At 34.2% G+C, this 22,893-nt stretch overlaps 1 protein-coding gene across 3 annotated transcripts in view; it reads right to left on the reverse strand.

The window, feature by feature from the left end:
- The window catches only part of cno (adherens junction formation factor afadin), a 941,963-nt gene that overhangs the window by 591,529 nt on the left and 327,541 nt on the right, over nucleotides 1–22,893 (reverse strand). For all 3 annotated transcript variants that reach the window (XM_072540541.1, XM_072540540.1, XM_072540539.1), the window contains exon 3: nucleotides 15,002–15,301. In XM_072540541.1, coding sequence (XP_072396642.1) covers nucleotides 15,002–15,301 — 300 coding nt within the window. The remainder of the gene's footprint in view (nucleotides 1–15,001; nucleotides 15,302–22,893) is intronic.

Below are 22,893 nucleotides of genomic sequence, written 5' to 3' on the forward strand. Positions count from 1 at the left end.
CAAATATTTAAGGACCATGGACTGTTATAGAGTTTCCTTCGATATATGTAAGCGGACTTCACGGAGATGATTCCTTATGTGTTTGGTTTGGTAGGGTTGTACTTAAGAGAAAAATAAAGCGTCATCAATCGATACTACACATTTAATAACTAGAGAATATTTACAAAATCACTATTACTAATTAAAAAGAGTTTGCTTTAACACATTGTTTATGTTTATACCGGCGTTTTAGAGGATCGCGAACATAGCGGAAACTAAAATGCACTTTTTCACCGCATTTTTAAGAGTAAGGGATCGCATTAGCGTACCGAGTCCAGCACACAGCTGATACCTTCGACTGTTAACTTGAGACACACAATCACATCTGCGATAGTTTTTGGCTTGAACCAAATCGTATCTAAAAAGGTCGACATGCCAGCGTCAGTTTAACCCAAGAAGGTATTTATCGCACAAATACCCTGCAGGCATAAAGAACAGTCTGTCCTATAAGATCCAATTCAATATTTGTGAGAACGAAAAATAAACTAAAATTAATATAAAATATTGTTTTTACAACAGGTACTTTTCCAGACTTCTTTTATTTTTTATTATGTTAATCTTGAATTTAAACAATGACTCAATCAGCAAGTTAATAGCAGAAGCATACACCAACTCAGCGATATATTCGTCATATTCTAGTGCTACACTACCGATAAAGATAAGTTCCAGTAAAAGCCTAGTTAAGAATTAGCCACGATATCAAATGAAGAATAAGAGATAATTCCTAATTGTCAAACATCTATTGGTTCATTTGTCCGACACTTTTAATCGGTAAAGAGCACAGGAGATCAAAACAACCATATGTAGCATCAATCCATCAAATAATTACCACTGTACTGTCTCCATACTTGTTCAAATTTCATTTATTTTTAATATTTTAATGTAAAATTACGCCAGCAATTGTAATTTAGCAACAGATTTTCACTTCACACAGTTTGTTTGAGTCTTGTAAAGCAGAGGTCTAAAATAAATATTCGCCAATCAGTCTAGTTATTTTAAATTTTTTATTTAATATCGTCTGCCTGAATCTGTCAGGATTTTGGCACATTTAATTTGGCACTGCTGCAATTCTTAGATATACTCCTAGTTTCCAGAAATGCTGCTAGATCAATTGAAGTCGTTCTTGCAATGAGAGGTTGCCTTCCATTTTCTCAGTGTGAGTTTCCTCAGGAAGGGAATGTAGACGGCGACCGAATACAAAGTGAGCAGGAGTCAAAGGGTTTAGATCTAAAGGATCGCTAGAAAGAAGTGACAAATGCCTCGAATTTAATATCCCTTCTATTTGTACCAAGGAAAAAAAAAACTGGCATAGTCAACGCCAGTGAAGCAGAAGAGAAATGAAGGTTGAACCCTATATGCTGGAAGATTAGTCATCATAGGATTATGGGATCAAGGATTAACATTAAAACAAATTATGCAACTGCACACAATAACCTTAGCAGTATTTCTATTGCTAATCGGCCAGTATTTTTTTCGAATGAAATAGAGGAGATGCTCAGACCCACAGTGCATGGAATTCACATGCATATCCCAAAACATTAGTTTAGTAACATGATGGTTTGATGGCATAAGAATTGGATTTTTTTTTTGTTTTTCTCGAACAAAGAATTTTTTAGCCTTCCTCCAACTCGAATAGTGCCTTCACTAAGAACTGGACATAGACACAATATATTACTTTTGGAGGGAAGAGGTTTTCTTAAGAGAAGAATGTCGGACATTGAACTAATTTAATTACACATTTCACCACATTGTGAATACCACAATTGAAAATAAACCATTTTAGAGTTTGTTTATTATTTCACAGATGAGTATTTTCTCAGCATTCTTTGATCGTCAAGCCGCTCGATACTCCGTTTTCAAATAAATATTTTGTGTTCCCGTTTCCGTCTAAGTGTTTTGTTTATACCAAGTTGGGAAGCGAATGATTTTTAAGAATCACATCACTCTCGCTGAGGCGTGGTCAAGAGCGGTAGGCTTCAGCGTTTAGTCCGAATTTTACTTCTAATTCGTAATGGTTTTTCCTTATTGTTTTTTTTTTTGTTATCAGAGATAGTAAAGTTTGGTAGTATTGTACCAGTTAATAGTGCAGTTCCAGTTTTAAGTTGAGGTTGAAAGATTTGGTCAACGGTGACGGTCGTGGTTATGTAGTAACCAGAAGCCTGCAAAATTTGTTGAAAATAGTGGAATTTTACTCTATGTAATATGTCAAACTTGGAAGACTAATCACTATTTCTGTGTATCTAAGAGATTTGTGTCGTGTACAACAAATTTGAAAAATAACATGTTCCATTGTTGAGTTTTAAGAAGCCGTTTCCATGGTGTGTACAATGTGCCAGTATCAACCTCAGACTTCAATGTCCTAAGCAGCCGTCTCAGAGCATCTTTCCCAGTATATAGATACAGTTTTTTGCGTGACAGTGAATCTCCAGTTCCAACCTCAGAAATGTTAAGTAAAGAAATTTAGTGAAAATCAAGGTACCTAACTTTTTTTGTGTTTAAATTGTAAAGTAACGATAGTTTTTTTTTTATAATAATAACTGCTTTCATAAGTATTTGTAAAGAATTTGTAATAATTAAAAATAATAGGCAAGGGCGTGGTTAGCTGTCATTTTAATTGTTCTGTTTTAAAATTTTTATGGTGACATATGACAACTAGCTTTATTATTTTTGACATTAATTTATTTTGGTTTTTTAAAGAAGGTTAACCTCTCTATGAATAATTTCATTTTAAACAAATTTCTTTATTTGTAATAAATTATTTCTGCCATAGTTTATAGCCCAGTACAATAACATTTGTAAGTTTTGTAGCAATTCCCACTTGTAAACGGATAGGACATAGAAAGTGTTTCTCTTTGTTATTTGGTATTTACTTTTGTAACTAATGATATAGTATTTTTGTGCCATCTATATTTTGTAACTGTTTGTGTTGAGACAACAATAAATGTTTAATTTATTTCTCTAAACCATTTTGTTTATTTTCTATTCTAGAAAAGTCTCCTAACCTCCTTTATGTTTATTTTTAGGAAGAAAGAGCCTTTTTCCTTTATCCAGCAAGACAAGGATCCTTCGAAGCGGCATCCTTATTTTAAATAGCTAGAGGTCCTTCTTGTTGTTGTTTTGTTGCCCATTTCTCTAGGAGATTCATGTAAGTACCCATTTGTTTCATTTTTTTGTAGTTGCCCCAATCCAATCCCATAGTTTCATTTACTTATCCACGACCCAGCTACTCCAAATAAACCCCGAGTGCCGTTCGCATAAGTTTCGTTTATTTTGCTTGCCCATCTCCACTACAATAGTTTCTGTCCCCAATTTTCAACCCCCTATAATAATACCCGTCTGGTAGGCAAAATATAATCGTTACAATTTGGCTCCTAACGTCGGGCATGTTTTAGATTTGTGCAAAATTTGTATCTTCGTTACAAATTAACGCCCAACGTGGCTAGCATGTTCTAGATTCTAAATATTCCTGAATCTGTAGTAGTTTTCCCACCTCTTTTTTTAATTTTCCCTAGTATTCTTTGATTTATATGAAATCCCCCTCTTTTGAATAGTGCGCCAGTATCTCACAAACACTGATTGTATATTATGTATTTTATATTAACATATGTATTTGTTGGATATTAACATAATATGTATTGTTGTTTTTTGATTTAGTGTACTGTAAAAATGTTTGCATATATACTATGATTTATATGTTTTGAAAATGAAAGTAAATATTTTGAGATTGAAGATTTAAATATGAATTGAAAATAATGTTTTGATATTGAAATGATTTTTTAAAAGTTATTAACAGTAACAATTAATACAGGTTATTGTTTGCATTTATTTTTAATTGATTTGACAGGCTTTACAGAATAATCGGTTTTTGTAATTTTGTTTGTTCAGTCATTTTGAGTAAATGTGTGTAATCATCCATATTTGACGGTGTGTTTTATGCCACGGGTTAGTTGGAAATTGTGAACAAGAAGTAGTCCCCTGTGTCCCCTTTTGTTTCCTAATCATCCATATTTGACGGTGTTTTCTATGCCACGGGTTAGTTGGAGATTGTGAACGAGAAGTAGAGATTGTTTTTGGTGTTCCCTTTCTTGTATCTGAATGACCACAAGGTAATACTCGTGATCGGAGGTGCTGATTAGTTTTGTCTAGGAGAAGTCTCATTTAGTTTTCAGAACAAGAACTTGTTTATTTTGTGTTGTTTTGAGTAGCTCAATCAAAGGTAAAGTTTAAGATTATTAGTGTTTTTGTCCCCCCTGTGTGTGCAGTTTATTAAGTCTGTTGTTTTGTCTCCCCCTGTATGTGTAGTTCATTGAGTCTGTTGTTTTGAAAAAATTTTTTCGGTTATATTGTGTATTTGCTTTCATCCAATTTCTCATTGATTCAAGTCTACCCCAAGTTTAACTGCTACTAGTTTCAATTTTTGCCCAAGTTCTAATTGCCATTTTCTTTTAGTTCAGTCTTCGTAAAATTGCGTAGAAATACTCTAGTCGTATTTTTAATTTTGTGAATCAAATAATACGTATTTGGAATGATAAATTCTTTCGCTGATTACATGCGAATTTCTTATTGTCGGTATTTTGAATGTGAAAGATATCAGTCTGTGTTTATTCCCAATTCGTCTAAAATACCATCCCATATGGAGAAATGAATATTTGTTTACGTTTATGAAATAATTTATTTCATATGTAAACGCTCTTTTAAGTATAAGTCATTTATTTCGTCTTCATTTTAAGTGTTTAGATAATTAATTGTTGAGTTTTAAATCAGCTGAGTTCTGTACGAAAATATAGGGCAAATATTTTCGTGAGAGAAATAAAGATTTCTTTTTAATTTTTTGAATGATTTAAACGGATATGTTTTGTCTTTGTGTCGTTGTTGCTCGTCCTGAAATCTATGGATATAATTCGTCAGACATATATACAAGACTTGTAATAGATTTTCCTATTTCAATAGTCCAGGTAATTTGATGAAAATTTTTTATTCCCTGAAAAAGATAATGTTTTCTGTTTTTGCAGTCCATGTTTTACCCCTAGTTCTTTTTTGTGTATAAGTAGAAGGAAATAATGATAGGACTTCGTTTGTCCATGGCTAAGGCCTATTTGTTAGTGACATAGAGCGGGAGTATTGTTATGTTCTTCTGTCTGTTAGTTCCATGTCTCCCCGTGTTTCTCCCTAGTTTTTTTTTGTGTACAAGCAGGAGGAAATAATGATGCGACTTCGTTTTGTCCATGGCTAAGGCCGACCTGTTAGTGACAGAGCGGGAGTATTGTTATGTTTCTTCTGTCATCCTTGTGTATATATACTCTTCCTTCTTTACCCTTCTTGCCATTGAGTTTAAAATTTGTGTACCCCGTTAGAAGTTTGATTATTGATGACGGACTGTAATAATTTTTTGTCCCTTCGGAATTCTGTAGTGATGTTTTTGTTTATTTGTAGAACTGTCGTAACTTTTTTGTTTTCTTTGAAATATTGTTACGATTTTTTTGTTTCTTTTGAAAATATTAGTTTGAGACTGAACTATTTGTATACCGATTATTAACATTTTGGATTTATGTCCTTCTTTTGTCTTTTTGGAAGTTTCCTGACTTGGAAATTTTTCGCTTTGATAGTCCTATGGAATAATTGGCCATCTCCTTTTCTTCGGTTTGTGAAGTTTGATTTTCAACCATTAGTTGGAAATCTGTTGGTTGACTGTCATAGTCAACTTTGTTATTGTTTGACGCTATTTTGGTTATCTAACTAGTGGATAACCATGGCGAAGCTTGTTTAAGCTGTTTTGTTGGCCACCCGCCTTTGTTGAGCTGGGAGCACCCCTCTTTTCGCTCCCAGAAACTTTAACACTGGTCTGTTCCACGTTTTTGGTTAGGCTAGAGCCATTTTTGTAGAAATCTGCCATTGATCGTTGTGCTTAAGAGCCAACGAACTGTACTTGGTGCCGGTTCATCAAGTCGAGCATCCAGTTTTATTTTTGAATGTAAATATCTTAGTACCATAAACAGTTACGACAAGTAGTTTTTGGATATGATTTTTGTTTGTTTTTTTGTTTTGTTTGATTCCTCGAAGTCGTGATGCCAATTGCAATAGTTAGAAAATGCTACTGTTGTTCCAACCTGTATTCTGTTTTGCCCTAAACGAAAACTTTTCCTGTTTGTCCAGTTTTCGCTCTTACGTGGGGGGTATTGTAGCATTTGAAAATTCTTTGGTATATATTGAAATCCCCTCGTATTTGCTAAAACACCAAAGGATATTGTTAGTGTATTTCATTTCCTATTCGTTCGTATTAAAACACCGAATTCTTTCAGAATTCATTTTAGCGTCACCGAGGTCGAAAATAAACCATTTTAGCCGTTTCCATGGTATGTACAATGTGCGAGTTTCAACCTCAGACTTCAAGTCCTAATAGTTTATAGCCCAGTAACATTTGTAAGTTTTGTAGCAATTCCCACTTATAAACAGATAGGACATAGAAAGTGTTTCTCTTTTTTATTTGGTATTTACTTTTGTAACTAATAATATAGTATTTTTGTGCCATCTACATTTTGTAACTGTTTGTGTTGAGACAACAATAAATGTTTAATTTATTTCTCTAAACCATTTTGTTTATTTCCTATTTTAGAAAAGTCTCCTAACCCCCTTTACGTTTCCTTTTAGGAAAAAAGAGCCTTTTTCCTTTAGTCAGCAAGACAAGGATCCTTCGAAGCGGCGTCCTTATTTTAAATAGCTAGAGGTTCTTCTTGTTGTTGTTTTGTTACCCATTTGTCTAGGAGATTCATGTAAGTACCCATTTGTTTCATTTTTTTTGTAGTTGCCCCAATCCAATCCCATAGTTTCATTTACTTATCCACGACCCAGCTACTCCAAATAAACCCCGAGTGCCGTTCGCATAAGTTTCGTTTATTTTGCTTGCCCATCTCCACTACAATAGTTTCTGTCCCCAATTTTCAACCCCCTATAATAATACCCGTCTGGTAGGCAAAATATAATCGTTACAATTTGGCTCCTAACGTCGGGCATGTTTTAGATTTGTGCAAAATTTGTATCTTCGTTACAAATTAACGCCCAACGTGGCTAGCATGTTCTAGATTCTAAATATTCCTGCATCTGTAGTAATTTTCCCACAAGCCATCTCTTTTTTTAATTTTCCCTAGTATTCTTTGATTTATATGAAATCCCCCTCTTTTGAATAGTGCGCCAGTATCTCACAAACACTGATTGTATATTATGTATTTTATATTAACATATGTATTTGTTGGATATTAACATAATATGTATTGTTGTTTTTTGATTTAGTGTACTGTTACGTAAAAATATGAGTCATATTAAAAACCTGTAAACATCTTGTTTATTCACGTATCTGTTTTAGATTTTACGAGACACTTCGATTAGCTGGCAGAAATTTACCTGAGACGGAACTTTCCAGAAACCGGTCAGACGATGACCCGGATTTACCTTCTAGTATAAATCAGAGGGATTCTCCTGAATTGTAGGCCAGTTGTGTTTTCATATATAATAACGGATTTTTCATTGAAGGAGTCAGTTAATTCTGAAGACGCGCTCGCGAATTTAATTGTAGCGTTCGTATAAAATAAATTATGTATTATTAAGTAGTTAAATAAATTGATATAAATTATAGTGCTTTTTAATAAATTAAGATAAGAACATTAAATTAGAATTAATAAAGACATTATAAACTGAATAAAGACATAGCAGTTAAATAAATTCACTACAGTACTGTAAAAATGTTTGCATATATACTATGATTTATATGTTTTGAAAATGAAAGCAAATATTTTGAGATTGAAGATTTAAATATGAATTGAAAATAATGTTTTGACATTGAAATGATTTTTTAAAAGTTATTAACAGTAACAATTAATACAGGTTATTGTTTGCATTTATTTTTAATTGATTTGACAGGCTTTACAGAATAATCAGTTTTTGTAATTTTGTTTGTTCAGTCATTTTGAGTAAATGTGTGTATTGTTCGAGTGACTTTTGTTTGAGCTGTGTAGTTGTGTTTTGCCCTTTTTCCAAGCTGTGTAGTTGTGTTTCCCCTATGCCCTTTGTTCCCTACTAACAATCTTGGACGGTGTTTTTTACGCCACGGGTTAGTGGGATATTGTGAACGAGAAGCAGTCCCCTGTGTCCCCTTTTATGCCGCGGGTTAGTTGGAGATTGTGAACGAGAAGTAGAGATTGTTTGTGGTGTTCCCTTTCTTGTATCTGAATGACCACAAGGTAATACTCATGATCTGAGGTGCTGATTAGTTTTGTCTAAGAGAAGTCTCATTTAGTTTTCAGAACAAGAACTTGTTTATTTTGTGTTGTTTTGAGTAGCTCAATCAAAGGTAAAGTTTTTAAGATTATTAGTGTTTTTGTCCCCCCTGTATGTGCAGTTCATTGAGTCTGTTGTTTTGAAAAATTTTTTTCGGTTATATTGTGTATTTGCTTTCATCCAATTTCTCATTGATTCAAGTCTACCCCAAGTTTAACTGCTACTAGTTTCAATTTTTTCCCAAGTTCTAATTTCCATTTTCTTTTAGTTCAGTCTTCGTAAAATTGCGTAGAAATATACTAGTCGTATTTTTAATTTTGTGAATCAAATCATACGTATTTGGAATGATAAAATCTTTTGTGATTACATGCGAATTTCTTATTGTCGGTATTTTGAATGTGAAAGATATCAGTCTGTGTTTATTCCCAATTCGTCTAAAATACCATCCCATATGGAGAAATGAATATTTGTTTACGTTTATGAAATAATTTATTTCGTATGTAAACGCTGGCCTTCTTTTAAGTATAAGTCATTTATTTCGTCTTCATTTTAAGTGTTTAAATAATTAATTGTTGAGTTTTAAATCAGCTGAGTTCTGTACGAAAATATAGGGCAAATATTTTTGTGAGAGAAATAAAGATTTCTTTTTTATTTTTTGAATGTTTTAAATGGATATGTTTTGTCTTTGTGTCGTTGTTGCTCGTCCTGAAATCTATGGATATAATTCGTCAGACAGATATAAAAGACTTGTAATAGATTTTCCTATTTCAATAGTCCCGGTAATGTGATGAAAATTTTTGGAAATAATGATAGGACTTCGTTTGTCCATGGCTAAGGCCTATTTGTTAGTGACATAGAGCGGGAGTATTGTTATGTTTCTTTTGTCTGTTAGTTCCGTGTCTCCCCGTGTTTCTCCCTAGTTTTTTTTTTGTGTACAAATAGGAGGAAATAATGATGCGACTTCGTTTTGTCCATGGCTAAGGCCGGCTTGTTAGTGACAGAGCGGGAGTATTGTTATGTTTCTTCTGTCTGTTAGTTCCGTGTCTCCCCGTGTTTCTCCCTAATTCTTTTTTGTGTACAAAAAGGAGGAAATAATGATACGATTTCGTTTGTCCATGGCTAAGGCCGATTTGTTAGTGACATAGAACGGGAGTATTGTTATGTTTCTTCTCTCTGTTAGTTCCGTGTCTCTCCATATTTCTCCCTAGTTCTTTTTTGTGTACAAGTAGGAGGAAATGATGATGCGACTTCGTTTTGTCCATGGCTAAGGCCGATTTGTTATTGACAGAGCGGGAGTATTGTTATGTTTCTTCTGTCCGTTAGTTCCGTGTCTTTGTGTGGTCAGATGTTGTAGTAGAGGTATGTTGATGACACTGGAACATATTTGTTTGTGGTTTGAGTATTGTTTTTTTTTGAGATATCATATAGGAAGTACAGGCATGTGACCTGGATTTGTGTATCCTTGGATATTTCTGTTTATATAAGACTGCGTAGCAGCATTCCTTTCCGTGAATTTTCATTGTTGTGATCTTCTAATATAGTTTATTAGACCAAATAGAAGGGATAAGCCTTTCTATGCGTTGATGTAAGACTATTGGCTAAGTCTCAATAGCTTTTCTTTGTGTTGTGGTGTTTGTGAAGTAATGTTCATGATTTGGCAGAAGCGGAGGAACAACCACTTGCATTGCCCATTGTGATGCTTTGATATGTTGAGGTGAAAGTACCTGGCCGCCGATTATCGTGAAAATATTTTGTATGTCGACTGTGAGGCCACGTTCGTGAAACATCTGAAGTAGTTCTAGTACTCTCGGTTAAAGGTCCCACTAAGAATTCCCCAGTCTTATGTTGTGACCCTGTTCGAGTTTTGTTGAAGAATAGTGAACGTTCTTTGTGATTTATATGACGATGTTGTATCCAATTAGTATCCGTGAAATGATGAGGTTTACTTCTTAATTGTGCCCTTTTATTCCCTTCCCCAAACTATGTCTTTGACCTTATTACTTGTCACGAGAGGAACGGCTAGGGCGATGAGTTTTGGATTCGTCCGTCAAGAGACCTGCTGAGCTTTTAAGGAAGATAAGCATTAGTTTTCGCCTTGTGTGTATATACTCTTCTTCTTTACCCTTCTTGTCATTGAGTTTGAAATTGGTATACCCCGTTAGAAGTTTGATTATTGACGGACTGTAATAATTTTTTGTCACTTCGGAAGTCTGTAGTGATATTTCTGTTCATTTGTAGAACTGTCGTAACTTTTTTCTTTTCTTTGAAAGATTGTTACGATTTTTTAGTTTCTTTTGGAAATATTAGTTTGAGACTGAACGATTTGTGTATCAATTATGGCTTGTATGCCACGTGTTTTCCTTCTTCTTTTGGTTGTAGTAGTAGGCCAGTAGTTGGAAATCCGTTGGTTGACTGTCATAGTCAACTTTGTTATTGTTTGATGCCATTTTGGTTATCTACCTAGTGGATAACTATAGCGAAGCTTGTTTAAGCTATTGCTGTGGCCACCCGCCTTTGTTGAGCTAGAAGCACCCCTCTTTTCGCTCCCAGAAACTTTAACACTGGTCTGTTCCACGTTTTTGGTTAGGCTAGAGCCATTTTTGTAGAAATCTGCCATTGATCGTTGTGCTTAAGAGCCAACGAACTGTACCTGGTGCCGATTCATCAAGTCGAGAATCCAGTTTTATTTTTGAATGTAAATATGTTAGTACCATAAACAGTTATGACAAGTAGTTTTTGGTTATGATTTTTGTATGTTTTTTTGTTTTATTTGATTCCTCAAAGTCTTACGTGGGGGGTATTGTAGCATTTGAAAATTCTTTGGTATATATTGAAATCCCCTCGTATTTGCTAAAACACCAAAGGATATTGTTAGTGTATTTCATTTCATATTCGTTCGTATTAAAACACCGAATTCTTTCAGAATTCATTTTAGCCTCACCGAGGTCGAAAATAAGCCATTTTAGCCGTTTCCATGGTAATGTACAATGTGCCAGTTTCAACCTCAGACTTCAATGTTCTAAGCAGCCGTCTCAGAGCATCTTTCCCAGTATATAGATACAGTTTTTTGCGTGGCAGTGAATCTCCAGTTCCAACCTCAGAAATGTTAAGTAAAGAAATTTAGTGAAAATCAAGGTACCTAACTTTTTTGGTTCTGAAGCTATTTTCTTGTGGCATTTTAAATTAATTACTATTTAAATGGGAATAAGCCACAATTAAAGGTTAAAATACGTTTATTGACGTTTCAATTTCCACTTCGGAAATCGTTCTCAAAATACAAACATTAGTAAATTAAACAAATTTTTGACGTGACAACGTCTTAAATTAGGTTGTGGCTCGGAGTCATTCATGAAAAAGTGTAACGCCCGCTCACGTCTGTTACAGTGAGTCACCGAACGAGAGAGAGGCCCGCCGGACCGGCGAATGCCTTGAGTCTCTCTCCCACTCAAACATGATCGGTCCGCTGCGCGCACAGCACTAGAGAATTAGGCGCGTTGAATCGGTGCGTGCTTCCGTGCTTGTGTCTCTGTCTTTCTCGAGCGTTCTTGGCGTTCAAGACACATTACAGCAGAAACACTTCCTTTTATTTCATATTTCTCCTATCATCGTCCTATCCTCAACAAAATCACTCAAATAGAAATTAGTTAAGTTTAAGTATACATGTACAATGTTTTAGTAAACAAAATATATTTTTATAGTTAAAATTTGTGCAATTCTTATTTTCATTCAATTCCTTGTTCCTATTGTGCAATTTAATAATATTCTCAAGTTAAAGTTGATTTCATGTAATCGAATGAACTATCTTATAAGTAAAGTCGTCCCAGGAATGCAACTCAACAATATTGGCAATATCATTTTAAAGTCGTCTACTTTAAAATGTATAATGTATGTCTGAATTGTCAATATAGATGAGTCAGATAAAATTAAATTAATAGAAGAATTTTTCACTAAGTAACAAAAACAAAATTTGTTTAATTTACTAATGTTTGTATTTTGAGAACGATTTCCGAAGTGGAAATTGAAACGTCAATAAACGTATTTTAACCTTTAATTGTGGCTTATTCCCAGTTAAATAGTAATTAATTTAAAATGCCACAAGAAAATAGCTTCAGAACAATATTAATAATATTCATATCAATAAATATTCTACCGAGAAAAAGACGTTGTCACGTAAAATTTTCGCCCGTAAAACCGACTTTACAGGCAACCGACTTTTTTTGTTACTTAGTGAAAAATTCTTCTAATAATTTAATTTTATCTGACTCATCTATATTGACAATTCAGACATACATTATACATTTTAAAGTAGACGACTTTAAAATGATATTGCCAATATTGGTGAGTTGCGTTCCTGGGACGAGTTTACTTATAAGATAGTTCATTCGATTACATGAAATCAACTTTAACTTGAGAATATCCGTCAGAAAAGATCATAACATGTAAATCTTTGTTATAATATCGATGTACTTTTGCAGAAGTTGAAAATATCTTTCTTAAACAAGAGGATTTAATGAAAGTCTTCGTTCAAGCTTATAGAATTGCTTAGCAGCAGTATGTCTCGATTCCCCCAGACCCGCAGGTGACTCCTTAAAGAGACTAGAAATAATAAATCTACCTTCATTGTTTCGCTTGAAAGTTGAGATAAAATGTTCCTCACATTTTTGTTCTTCATCAGAAAGAAAATTCCTAGAATTGAAACACTCTTTAATTTCCCAGAATTAGGAAAGGGACCCGATTTCCCTGACATTCGGAATTGCAAGAAAAATTGTATGGAATGGCATTGCCAGAATGCGCAGGAAGTGGACCAGAAATAATCCTACAAAATCTTGTCTTTTGAAGAATTGGCATTCCTTTACCCAATCCTATTTGCCCTAGTAGTAGAAGATCCCAAAATGCAGGTGATGCAATAAGAATATCAATCTTAGATGGTTTGCAAAATGATGGATATGCTAAACGTATATTTTGAGGAATGTAAAGACTGTTACTATCAATGTGAAAAGTAGGAAGCAAGTTGCAATTTTCTTTAATGCCAAGCAACACAGTGACAGAGAGAAATTTGAGTGAGTTGCAGTACAACATAGCACTTTTTCACCTGACTCTGTTCTTATCTCTAAAAGAAATCAAATAGATCGTTGGAGAACTTCTTGGCAAACTTTTGTCGAACATTTTAACAACACAATACGTTTTTATAAAACCACATATTCGAAATTCCAGATGGTTAAAGAGATTTAATACTGCCCGTGAATGTTTAACAACTTAATAATATTGAGATATGGTCACGCTTATTATCCTGCTCATCTTTTTTTCTTCTTTAGGTGCCGTCTTCTTAGCGAAGGTTGGCGATGACCAAAGTCTTCCCTATTTTGGGCTTTCCTTATTAAACTTTGAAAGTCTAATCCTGACCAATCTTTGATGTTGCGCAGCCAGGTCATTTGTCGTCTACCCGGGCCGCGTCTGCCTTCTATTTTCCCTTCTATAATAAGCTGAAGGAAGTTATACCTGTCGTGTCTAAATATGATCCAAGATAAGACGTTTTACGCTTCTTGACAATTTTTGTGAGTTCACGTTCTCTATTCATACGCCTTAAAACTTCTTCATTTCTAACGCGGTCGGTCCATGGAATTTCCAGCATAAGACGAAATACCCACATCTCAAAGCTCTCTAAACGTCGTAACGAGCTGACTGTTAACGTCCAAGCTTCCACGCCGTGTAATAGTACACTATATACATAACACTTTATCATGCGATATCGTAGGGACAAATCAAGATTACGGGTAGTGAGTAACTGTCGCATCTTTAAGAAGGTGTTTCTTGCCTCTTCTATTCTACATTTAACCTCTTGTTCTTGGTCTAAGGTTTCATGTATCCAACAGCCTAGATACTTAAACTTTTTCACTTGTTCAACTAGATTGTTGTTGACTAGTATGTTTATAACGGGTGTGTATTTTTTTGAAATTACCATTGTTTTGGTTTTCTTTACATTCACCTTAAGGCCGTATAGTTCTCCTTCTCGCACTACTTCTCTCACTTCTCCTTTGGTTAACAGAATTTGTAGTTCTTCTTCACTGCCAGCAATCGGTACTGTATCATCGGCATACCTGATATTGTTCACGATTTTTCCATTGACTTTTATTCCTTCTTGTGCTTCATCTAGAACATGTGCAAAGATGTCCTCTGAGTACAAGTTGAATAATAATGGTGATAGTTCATTTCAAAAAAAGTTCTTAACAACCATAACATACAACCCAACCCAATCTAAGTAATTTCTACAATACCTGCAGCATGCATCCTCCAGAAGACAGACAGACATGTAGACAGACAAGAACGGTATTAAAAGAAGCCGATTTTTAAACGATTGATCCCACTATACAAATCAGTTTGGTTTTTCAAAAATCTCTTAAAAATTAATTCAATATTTATAAAGAATGATGATTTGTAGCTTGCGTCACATTTTTCACCGTTATTAACCTCAGATTGTGGCCAAACACAATTCTGTTGCAAAGTTTAACGATTCATAAAGTCTTTCTTCTTTTTTTTTTAATCCCCTTTTTTGACAAAAACTCTATATTTTAAAAGCCGTAATCTAAGAAGCCTTAATAAATCTTAATGCTTTAAATTTCAAAAAAACTTAAGGTTTTACTATTCTCTATATATCCATCGTGTATTAGATTTAACAAACAAACCTACTTACCGTCTTATCGTCAACATTCTTTAACAAAAACCTTCCTTCTCTATCATCTACGTGCCATTTGAGTTGTACCAAGAGGGGCTTCTCATCGGGAGCCATTTTCCTCTCCTGGCAACCCTCATGTAATTCGTAGAGCGCGTAGGAAGGTACCGACAGCATCCGCATATCCGGTCGGAATTTTTCAACCAGAGTACCGATGACGTCTTCTACGGTAGCATCAGAAGCTACCCTTATGCATTTTGTGGCGACTTTCTGACCGGAATCTTGAAAATAGAATCGCATCACCCCGTGGAATTCCAGATCCTACAATAAAAAAGAAAATATGGTGGTTATTGATGTTATATGTTTGGAAAAAATATAGAGCTATAATCATAATATCTAAGTAATATCTAAAATAATTAACTCGGAAATTTCAAGTAATTTCTAAATTTGAATTACGGAACAAGTTCCGAAATTGAGCATCCATATACTCGTATTGTATAATAATGGCCCAATTCGGTTGCTCCAGTTTAAACCAAGTTTGACTATCGCTAGGTGCAAAAACAAGTGGATGAGCGAAGATGCGATAGAGAAAACAAGTAAAGAAAAACATATAAAAAACGAAAAGGAAAGACAGAATGGAATAGTGACAAATGATTAATATAAGAAAAAATGTTCTGAAGTTATTTTCTTGTGGCACCTTAATGCAATTTATTTTTATTGTGAATAAGCCACAATTTCACTTTAAAACAAGTTTATTTTGACGTTTCGACAATCCACTTTTAGAACACGGACATCGAAACGTCAAAATAAACTTATTTTGAAGTGAAAATGTGGATTTTTCCCAATAAAAATATTGCAATGAGAAAAAATGTTCCTCTTATTTTCCTCTTTGTTAGAACTCTTTGAACGGCCTTATCAACTACATGAAAATGATTGTTCATTGTAATCTTCTACGACTTTCGAAAGAAAGGTAATGCTACAACGTATTGTAGCGAAATAGCCTATCTCCGATGCGGGGTACGTGTCACAATTCTTAGAAGGATAAATCTAGAATACTTAAGAATTGGCATTTCAATAGCGCCCGTCTTCGATGCGCTTTCGATGAGACGAATTTATATATATATATATATATATATATATATATATATATATATATATATATATATATATATATATATATATATATAAGTAACGATGATTGAGGTAGTTTTAGTTGATAAGATATTACCTAACTGTAAACTTATAAATAAATGTATTTATATAAATTCGAACCGCTCGTTTTATTTAATCTCGCTACAGTGGTGTCACGGTGTAAGGATAATTGATTTATTTAAAAATAAATTCAGCAGTGACTTTTGAAAAAGACTTTTGAACTTTTGAAAAGTATTGTTCGTCGGGAACATCCGCGTAGTTCGGTAATGATCTTTGTAAAAAGAGAACATTTGTAAAATACGTGTGTGGCTGACCAAAGATGCTGCTAGTACAACTTTCAATAAAACGGTTGCGTGAGCAACTAGAAGAACGAGATGAAGACTGCAGCGGGTCTAAGAAGATCCTTCAAGAACGACTGAAGAATGTTCTTAACAAGAATGGAGATGACCCAGAGACATTCCAGTTTCAATCAGCAGAAGAAACAGTTTTAACAAAAATGGATAATAAATTTGAAAACGTCTCGCAAATGATCGAAGAATCTTCTAGAAAAAATGATGATAAATTCGAGAATGTTTCCAAAAGATTCGATGAAACGTTTCAAATTATTAAAGACGTAGCTAGACTTAACGACGACAAACTCGAAAATGTTTCTAGAAGATTCGACGATAAATTTGAAAATGTTTCTCAAATGATGGAAGAAACTTCTAGAAAGAACAATGAGAAATTTGAAGAAGTTTCTAAAACATTCGATAAAGTAGAAGAGAAGATCAAACAGTTAGAGAGTATGATAACCAATACAAGAGTGCTACTACCAGTTAATACAGTACCTTTAGATCCGGTAGTGAAAGAAGAATCACCTAGAGACGAAACGACACATCATATGAGATTTAAATAGATAGATGGATAGATAGTTTATTTGACTGTAAGTTACAACCATTTGATGGAAAGTCCTCTTGGTCCATATACCTTAAACAATTTGAAGCTATTGCGACGCCCAATCATTGGACAGAACAAGAAAAGGCTGTTTCCTTTACTAGTTCTTTACGAGGTGATGCTGCTGGATATCCTAAGATCGACCCCTAAGGACCAAGAAAAATGTTACCAGACCTTGTTCACTCGACTAGATAAACGTTACGGAGATGCCCATCTACAAGTCTACAAAGTACAAATAATAGTAGAATTCAACGAGCAAGTGAAAGTTTGCAAGAATTTGAAGCATATGTTGCTCGTATAGCGCTGTTGGCTTATCCTTATATTCCAACATATTAGAATAAATTGCTGTAGATACCTTCGTCGATGGGTTGAGAGACAGTGAACTACAGAAAGCTTTAAGACTAGCAAGACCGAAAGTTCTAGATAAAGCGCTCGCTATTGCCTTGGAACATGAAACAACTAGTCAAACTTCACGGACCCATCGAGTAAGAACCATTGAAGAAGGCGACGAACCAAACGATGAATGTCTGGAAGAAATGGTATTGTGGTGACGTAGATCACATTCGCCGTAATTAACAAAAAAAAAATGATACAACAGTCGGAAAACTAGAACGAGTCGACACCAAGGGGCTACTGCCGACCTCGAGAAACACAGCCCCCATAGTAACTGTGAACATTACGTCCTCCGGTGGAATTCATAGCTTGTACTTCGAGGGTCGTATCAATAATAAATGTAGATCGTTTTTGGTAGATACAGGTGCAACAAGAGCTACTGCACGTCCAGAAGTAGTACGAGGCCATCTTAAATTATCGCATGCAACAGTAAAGCTTAGAACAGCAACTGGTGAGATAATTAATACATATGGCGAGGCTAATATGTCAGTATCCATTGGCCAGACCACAGTGAAACATAGAGTATTCATTGCAGAGATCACCTCACTTTGGTGGTATCTGGGAAGCGGGGATAAAATCGGTAAAATACCATCTTAAACGAGTCATTAGCAATACGGTTCTCTCCTATGAGGAGTTTTCCATTGTTTTGATTCAAATTGAAGCAATTCTCAATTCCAGACCTCTTTTTCCTATGTCTAATGACACCTCAGACCTACTTCCTCTCACACCTGCACATTTTCTGGTTGGATCACCTCCTCTCACAACAGATCCTGACCGCAATCTGTTAGATGTTATGGAAAACAGATTGAGCAGATTTCAAAAGGTGCAGCAAATGGTGCAATGTTATTGGAGAAGATGGTCCAAAGAATACGTCTCTTCTCTTTAGCAACGCGTTTTCCTCTTGGTCGTCTACCTTTTTAAGGTCTTCAATTATGTATGGTGGCTTTACAACGCTGGTCTTTTTGTCTAGCAGTGTGGCCTGCTAAGCTCCATTTGGGTTTGGCAATTTTTGTTGTAATATTCTCGACCCTTGTTTTTGACCTTTCCCAGTCATTCCTTTTTTTATCTAACAGTTGTATACCTAACATTGCGGTTTCCATTACCCTTTCCGTTCTGGCTAGTTTATTCATATTTGCCTAGCTTGATATCCAGGTTGAACCATTGGTTGAACCTTTCGCTCCTCAAGTATTAAGATATTTTGCGTTTCTTAAGATAACGACTGAGTTTTCCAAATCCTGCCCATGCCAGACTTGCTCTTCTAGAGATTTCCGCACTTTGATTCTTTTTGTCAGATTTCAGAATTTGGCCTACGTAGATATAATTATGGACTTATTCTATATCACTGCCATTTATAGTTACATCTGGGGTCGTCTGTGTTTATCATATTCATTTTTAGGCCGACGTATTGGGAGCTGCCTGCGAGTTCCTCCATCATAATTTGTAGTTCCTCGAATGTGCTCGCTATAATCACGATGTCGTCAGCGAATCTGAGATGGTTTTAACTTATTGCCATATTTTGACCAATTTGTAGTTCTGAAGACGTTTTCTAGGGCTAGATTAAAAACCTTTGGCGATATTACGTCATTTAAATTTAAATTATTTTAAACTTTAAATTATTTTAAATATGAAATATTCCTAATTTTTGGCTGAGTAATTAGAAGGATCTAGGGTGTCAAGGATTGTGTCTGTTGTTATTTCATACTCCCAAATCCTAACATATTTTACCTACCTACTTTTTCATTTTAGCGTTCGATTGAGTGTTTTTCTTTAAATCAATTGTCACTGAAATATAGTGCTGATGAGACCCTGAGGGCGTTGTGTAATTTCAGTTTTACTTCGTTTTGTGAATTTCCTTGCTCTATTTGCTAGTTCTATTTGTATTTTGTCATCATTAGCTGTGATGTTTAGCACGTATCCTTAGATCCTAACTCCTTTCAAGTTATTTTGACTGGCGATACTTTCAAGATATTTATATTAGCTACTCAAAATATCTGTCCCTCGGAATAAATCTGTTCAATAATTTATTTTACTCGTTGCCAGAACGAGGAGGTTCTACTGATCGACAGTAAGAAAAACTTATTAGTCATTATCAACTATCTAAAGCATTTTTCTCTAATCTCGAGGCTCTAGTGTTTGATATTGATCAATGTAGTATCCTATAAAATTTTACAAATTTAAATAAACCCTTCTTTATTTTATAGCCTAGGTAATCAGAATTAAAAAATCGTAAATCTTTTTAAAAATATTCACCCTTTTTATCTGTTTTAATGATTATCGAGATCATTCCCAGAACAACAAGATATTAATAAATCAATTTACATTCACTAAATTCTTAGTTTCCTGTTGATACGCCCGTCTGTATATACTTACGGCTATTATCATTACTGTTATTAGTTTATTACTCATGGATATAAACATCATTAAAACGAACACAGGTTAACTACGGGGGTCGTTCAAAAAAATAATTTTCCACAATTTTAACTTTTACAACGCAATGGGTATTTTTAATCCTAAAAAATATATTTATGTAATCTTGGATGTACATTTTAATACACCGACGTGTGTATTGGTAATAAAAAAATCTCGGCATGACTTCTTTGGTTTTATTTGCTGAAATTGAGAAATTTCCGTCTATTTTTTTTTTCATTGTGCTTAAGAACGTAAATATTTGAGAGATTTTCAGCGCAGATTGTTTCTTCTCTTTGGATTCGCGTCTCAGATCAGTCTTGATCTGCTGATTGTTATGAGTCACTACATTCGTTTCCTTATCGATCATCCAACTCTGATTCATTAAAAATTGACAATGACCTGATATAACTTAACGTGACCTGTCAAATGACTTCTTTTTTCCCAAAATCATACGTTTGTGGGACCTTAAAAACAAAACAATATACGTAGAAGTGTGTCAAGGATATCTAGAATAATAATGACAAATGGATTTGATTATAATATTCATTATAGATTTAAAGAAAGGATCTCGAAAAGTTATAAACTATAAGTATAAAAAGTAGTACTTAATACACAAGGCACCTAGCATCAAATTGCAAGTACAACACTTAATTTAGAAATAGCAACTATTATAATATTATGAAGTAGAGGGTCTGACTTTCACATTCACTAATTTCAGATTGTAGATTTAGGGCGACATTTTTAGTAGTTACAGAGAATTTAAAAAAATGTGCATTCGATTTTTTCAACTTCTTCCAATAAAATATTGATGTTTATAAAATGTTTAATTAGTCCTTACGCTAGAAAAAATCAAGCAATTCGTCAAGGCATACTATTAATGGATTTCTGATCAAGATTATCCTATACAAGAGGATATATATCCTCCAGATACAAGAATTTAAAGATTGTTTTCCGATAAACTCAGCTATTCTGTATATTAACATCCAGTCGAAACAATTATACTATAAAAAAATCGGTAAGATAGTTTCGAAACAAATTCAGATTTCTGCTTTAATCTGGAGCCTTCTAAAAATTGCAAGACATGACCAGACGATGATAAAGATGTTAAAGAAGACATGGGGAATCTAAAATTTGCATTCCACGACATGTCTATTCATCTAGGCAGAAATCCTAACGAATTTGTTTCTCGTACTCATACAGAGTAGATCCGAAGAAAATGAAAAAGACAGAAAAGATTTTATTTCACGTTCAAAGCGTCTATGTATCTATTGATACGTATTTCGCTTTAATAAAGCTCATCAGAATAGTTATTCATAGCCGTTCTTAACGTGAAAAATAAAATTCTCTGTCTTATTAGAAGTAACAATAACATGACTTCGTTATGGACGCAATAGCGACATCTGATAGAAAAATCGGTAAGATAGTTTCGAAACAAATTCAGATTTCTGCTTTAATCTGGAGCCTTCTAAAAATTGCAAGACATGACCAGACGATGATAAAGATGTTAAAGAAGACATGGGGAATCTAAAATTTGCATTCCACGACATGTCTATTCATCTAGGCAGAAATCCTAACGAATTTGTTTCTCGTACTCATACAGAGTAGATCCGAAGAAAATGAAAAAGACAGAAAAGATTTTATTTCACGTTCAAAGCGTCTATGTATCTATTGATACGTATTTCGCTTTAATAAAGCTCATCAGAATAGTTATTCATAGCCGTTCTTAACGTGAAAAATAAAATTCTCTGTCTTATTAGAAGTAACAATAACATGACTTCGTTATGGACGCAATAGCGACATCTGATAGAAAAATCGGTAAGATAGTTTCGAAACAAATTCAGATTTCTGCTTTAATCTGGAGCCTTCTAAAAATTGCAAGACATGACCAGACGATGATAAAGATGTTAAAGAAGACATGGGGAATCTAAAATTTGCATTCCACGACATGTCTATTCATCTAGGCAGAAATCCTAACGAATTTGTTTCTCGTACTCATACAGAGTAGATCCGAAGAAAATGAAAAAGACAGAAAAGATTTTATTTCACGTTCAAAGCGTCTATGTATCTATTGATACGTATTTCGCTTTAATAAAGCTCATCAGAATAGTTATTCATAGCCGTTCTTAACGTGAAAAATAAAATTCTCTGTCTTATTAGAAGTAACAATAACATGACTTCGTTATGGACGCAATAGCGACATCTGATAGAAAAATCTGTAAGATAGTTTCGAAACAAATTCAGATTTCTGCTTTAATCTGGAGCCTTCTAAAAATTGCAAGACATGACCAGACGATGATAAAGATGTTAAAGAAGACATGGGGAATCTAAAATTTGCATTCCACGACATGTCTATTCATCTAGGCAGAAATCCTAACGAATTTGTTTCTCGTACTCATACAGAGTAGATCCGAAGAAAATGAAAAAGACAGAAAAGATTTTATTTCACGTTCAAAGCGTCTATGTATCTATTGATACGTATTTCGCTTTAATAAAGCTCATCAGAATAGTTATTCATAGCCGTTCTTAACGTGAAAAATAAAATTCTCTGTCTTATTAGAAGTAACAATAACATGACTTCGTTATGGACGCAATAGCGACATCTGATAGAAAAATCGGTAAGATAGTTTCGAAACAAATTCAGATTTCTGCTTTAATCTGGAGCCTTCTAAAAATTGCAAGACATGACCAGACGATGATAAAGATGTTAAAGAAGACATGGGGAATCTAAAATTTGCATTCCACGACATGTCTATTCATCTAGGCAGAAATCCTAACGAATTTGTTTCTCGTACTCATACAGAGTAGATCCGAAGAAAATGAAAAAGACAGAAAAGATTTTATTTCACGTTCAAAGCGTCTATGTATCTATTGATACGTATTTCGCTTTAATAAAGCTCATCAGAATAGTTATTCATAGCCGTTCTTAACGTGAAAAATAAAATTCTCTGTCTTATTAGAAGTAACAATAACATGACTTCGTTATGGACGCAATAGCGACATCTGATAGAAAAATCGGTAAGATAGTT

Source organism: Diabrotica undecimpunctata, chromosome 8 (assembly GCF_040954645.1).
Source record: "Diabrotica undecimpunctata isolate CICGRU chromosome 8, icDiaUnde3, whole genome shotgun sequence".
Lineage (NCBI taxonomy): Eukaryota > Metazoa > Arthropoda > Insecta > Coleoptera > Chrysomelidae > Diabrotica > Diabrotica undecimpunctata.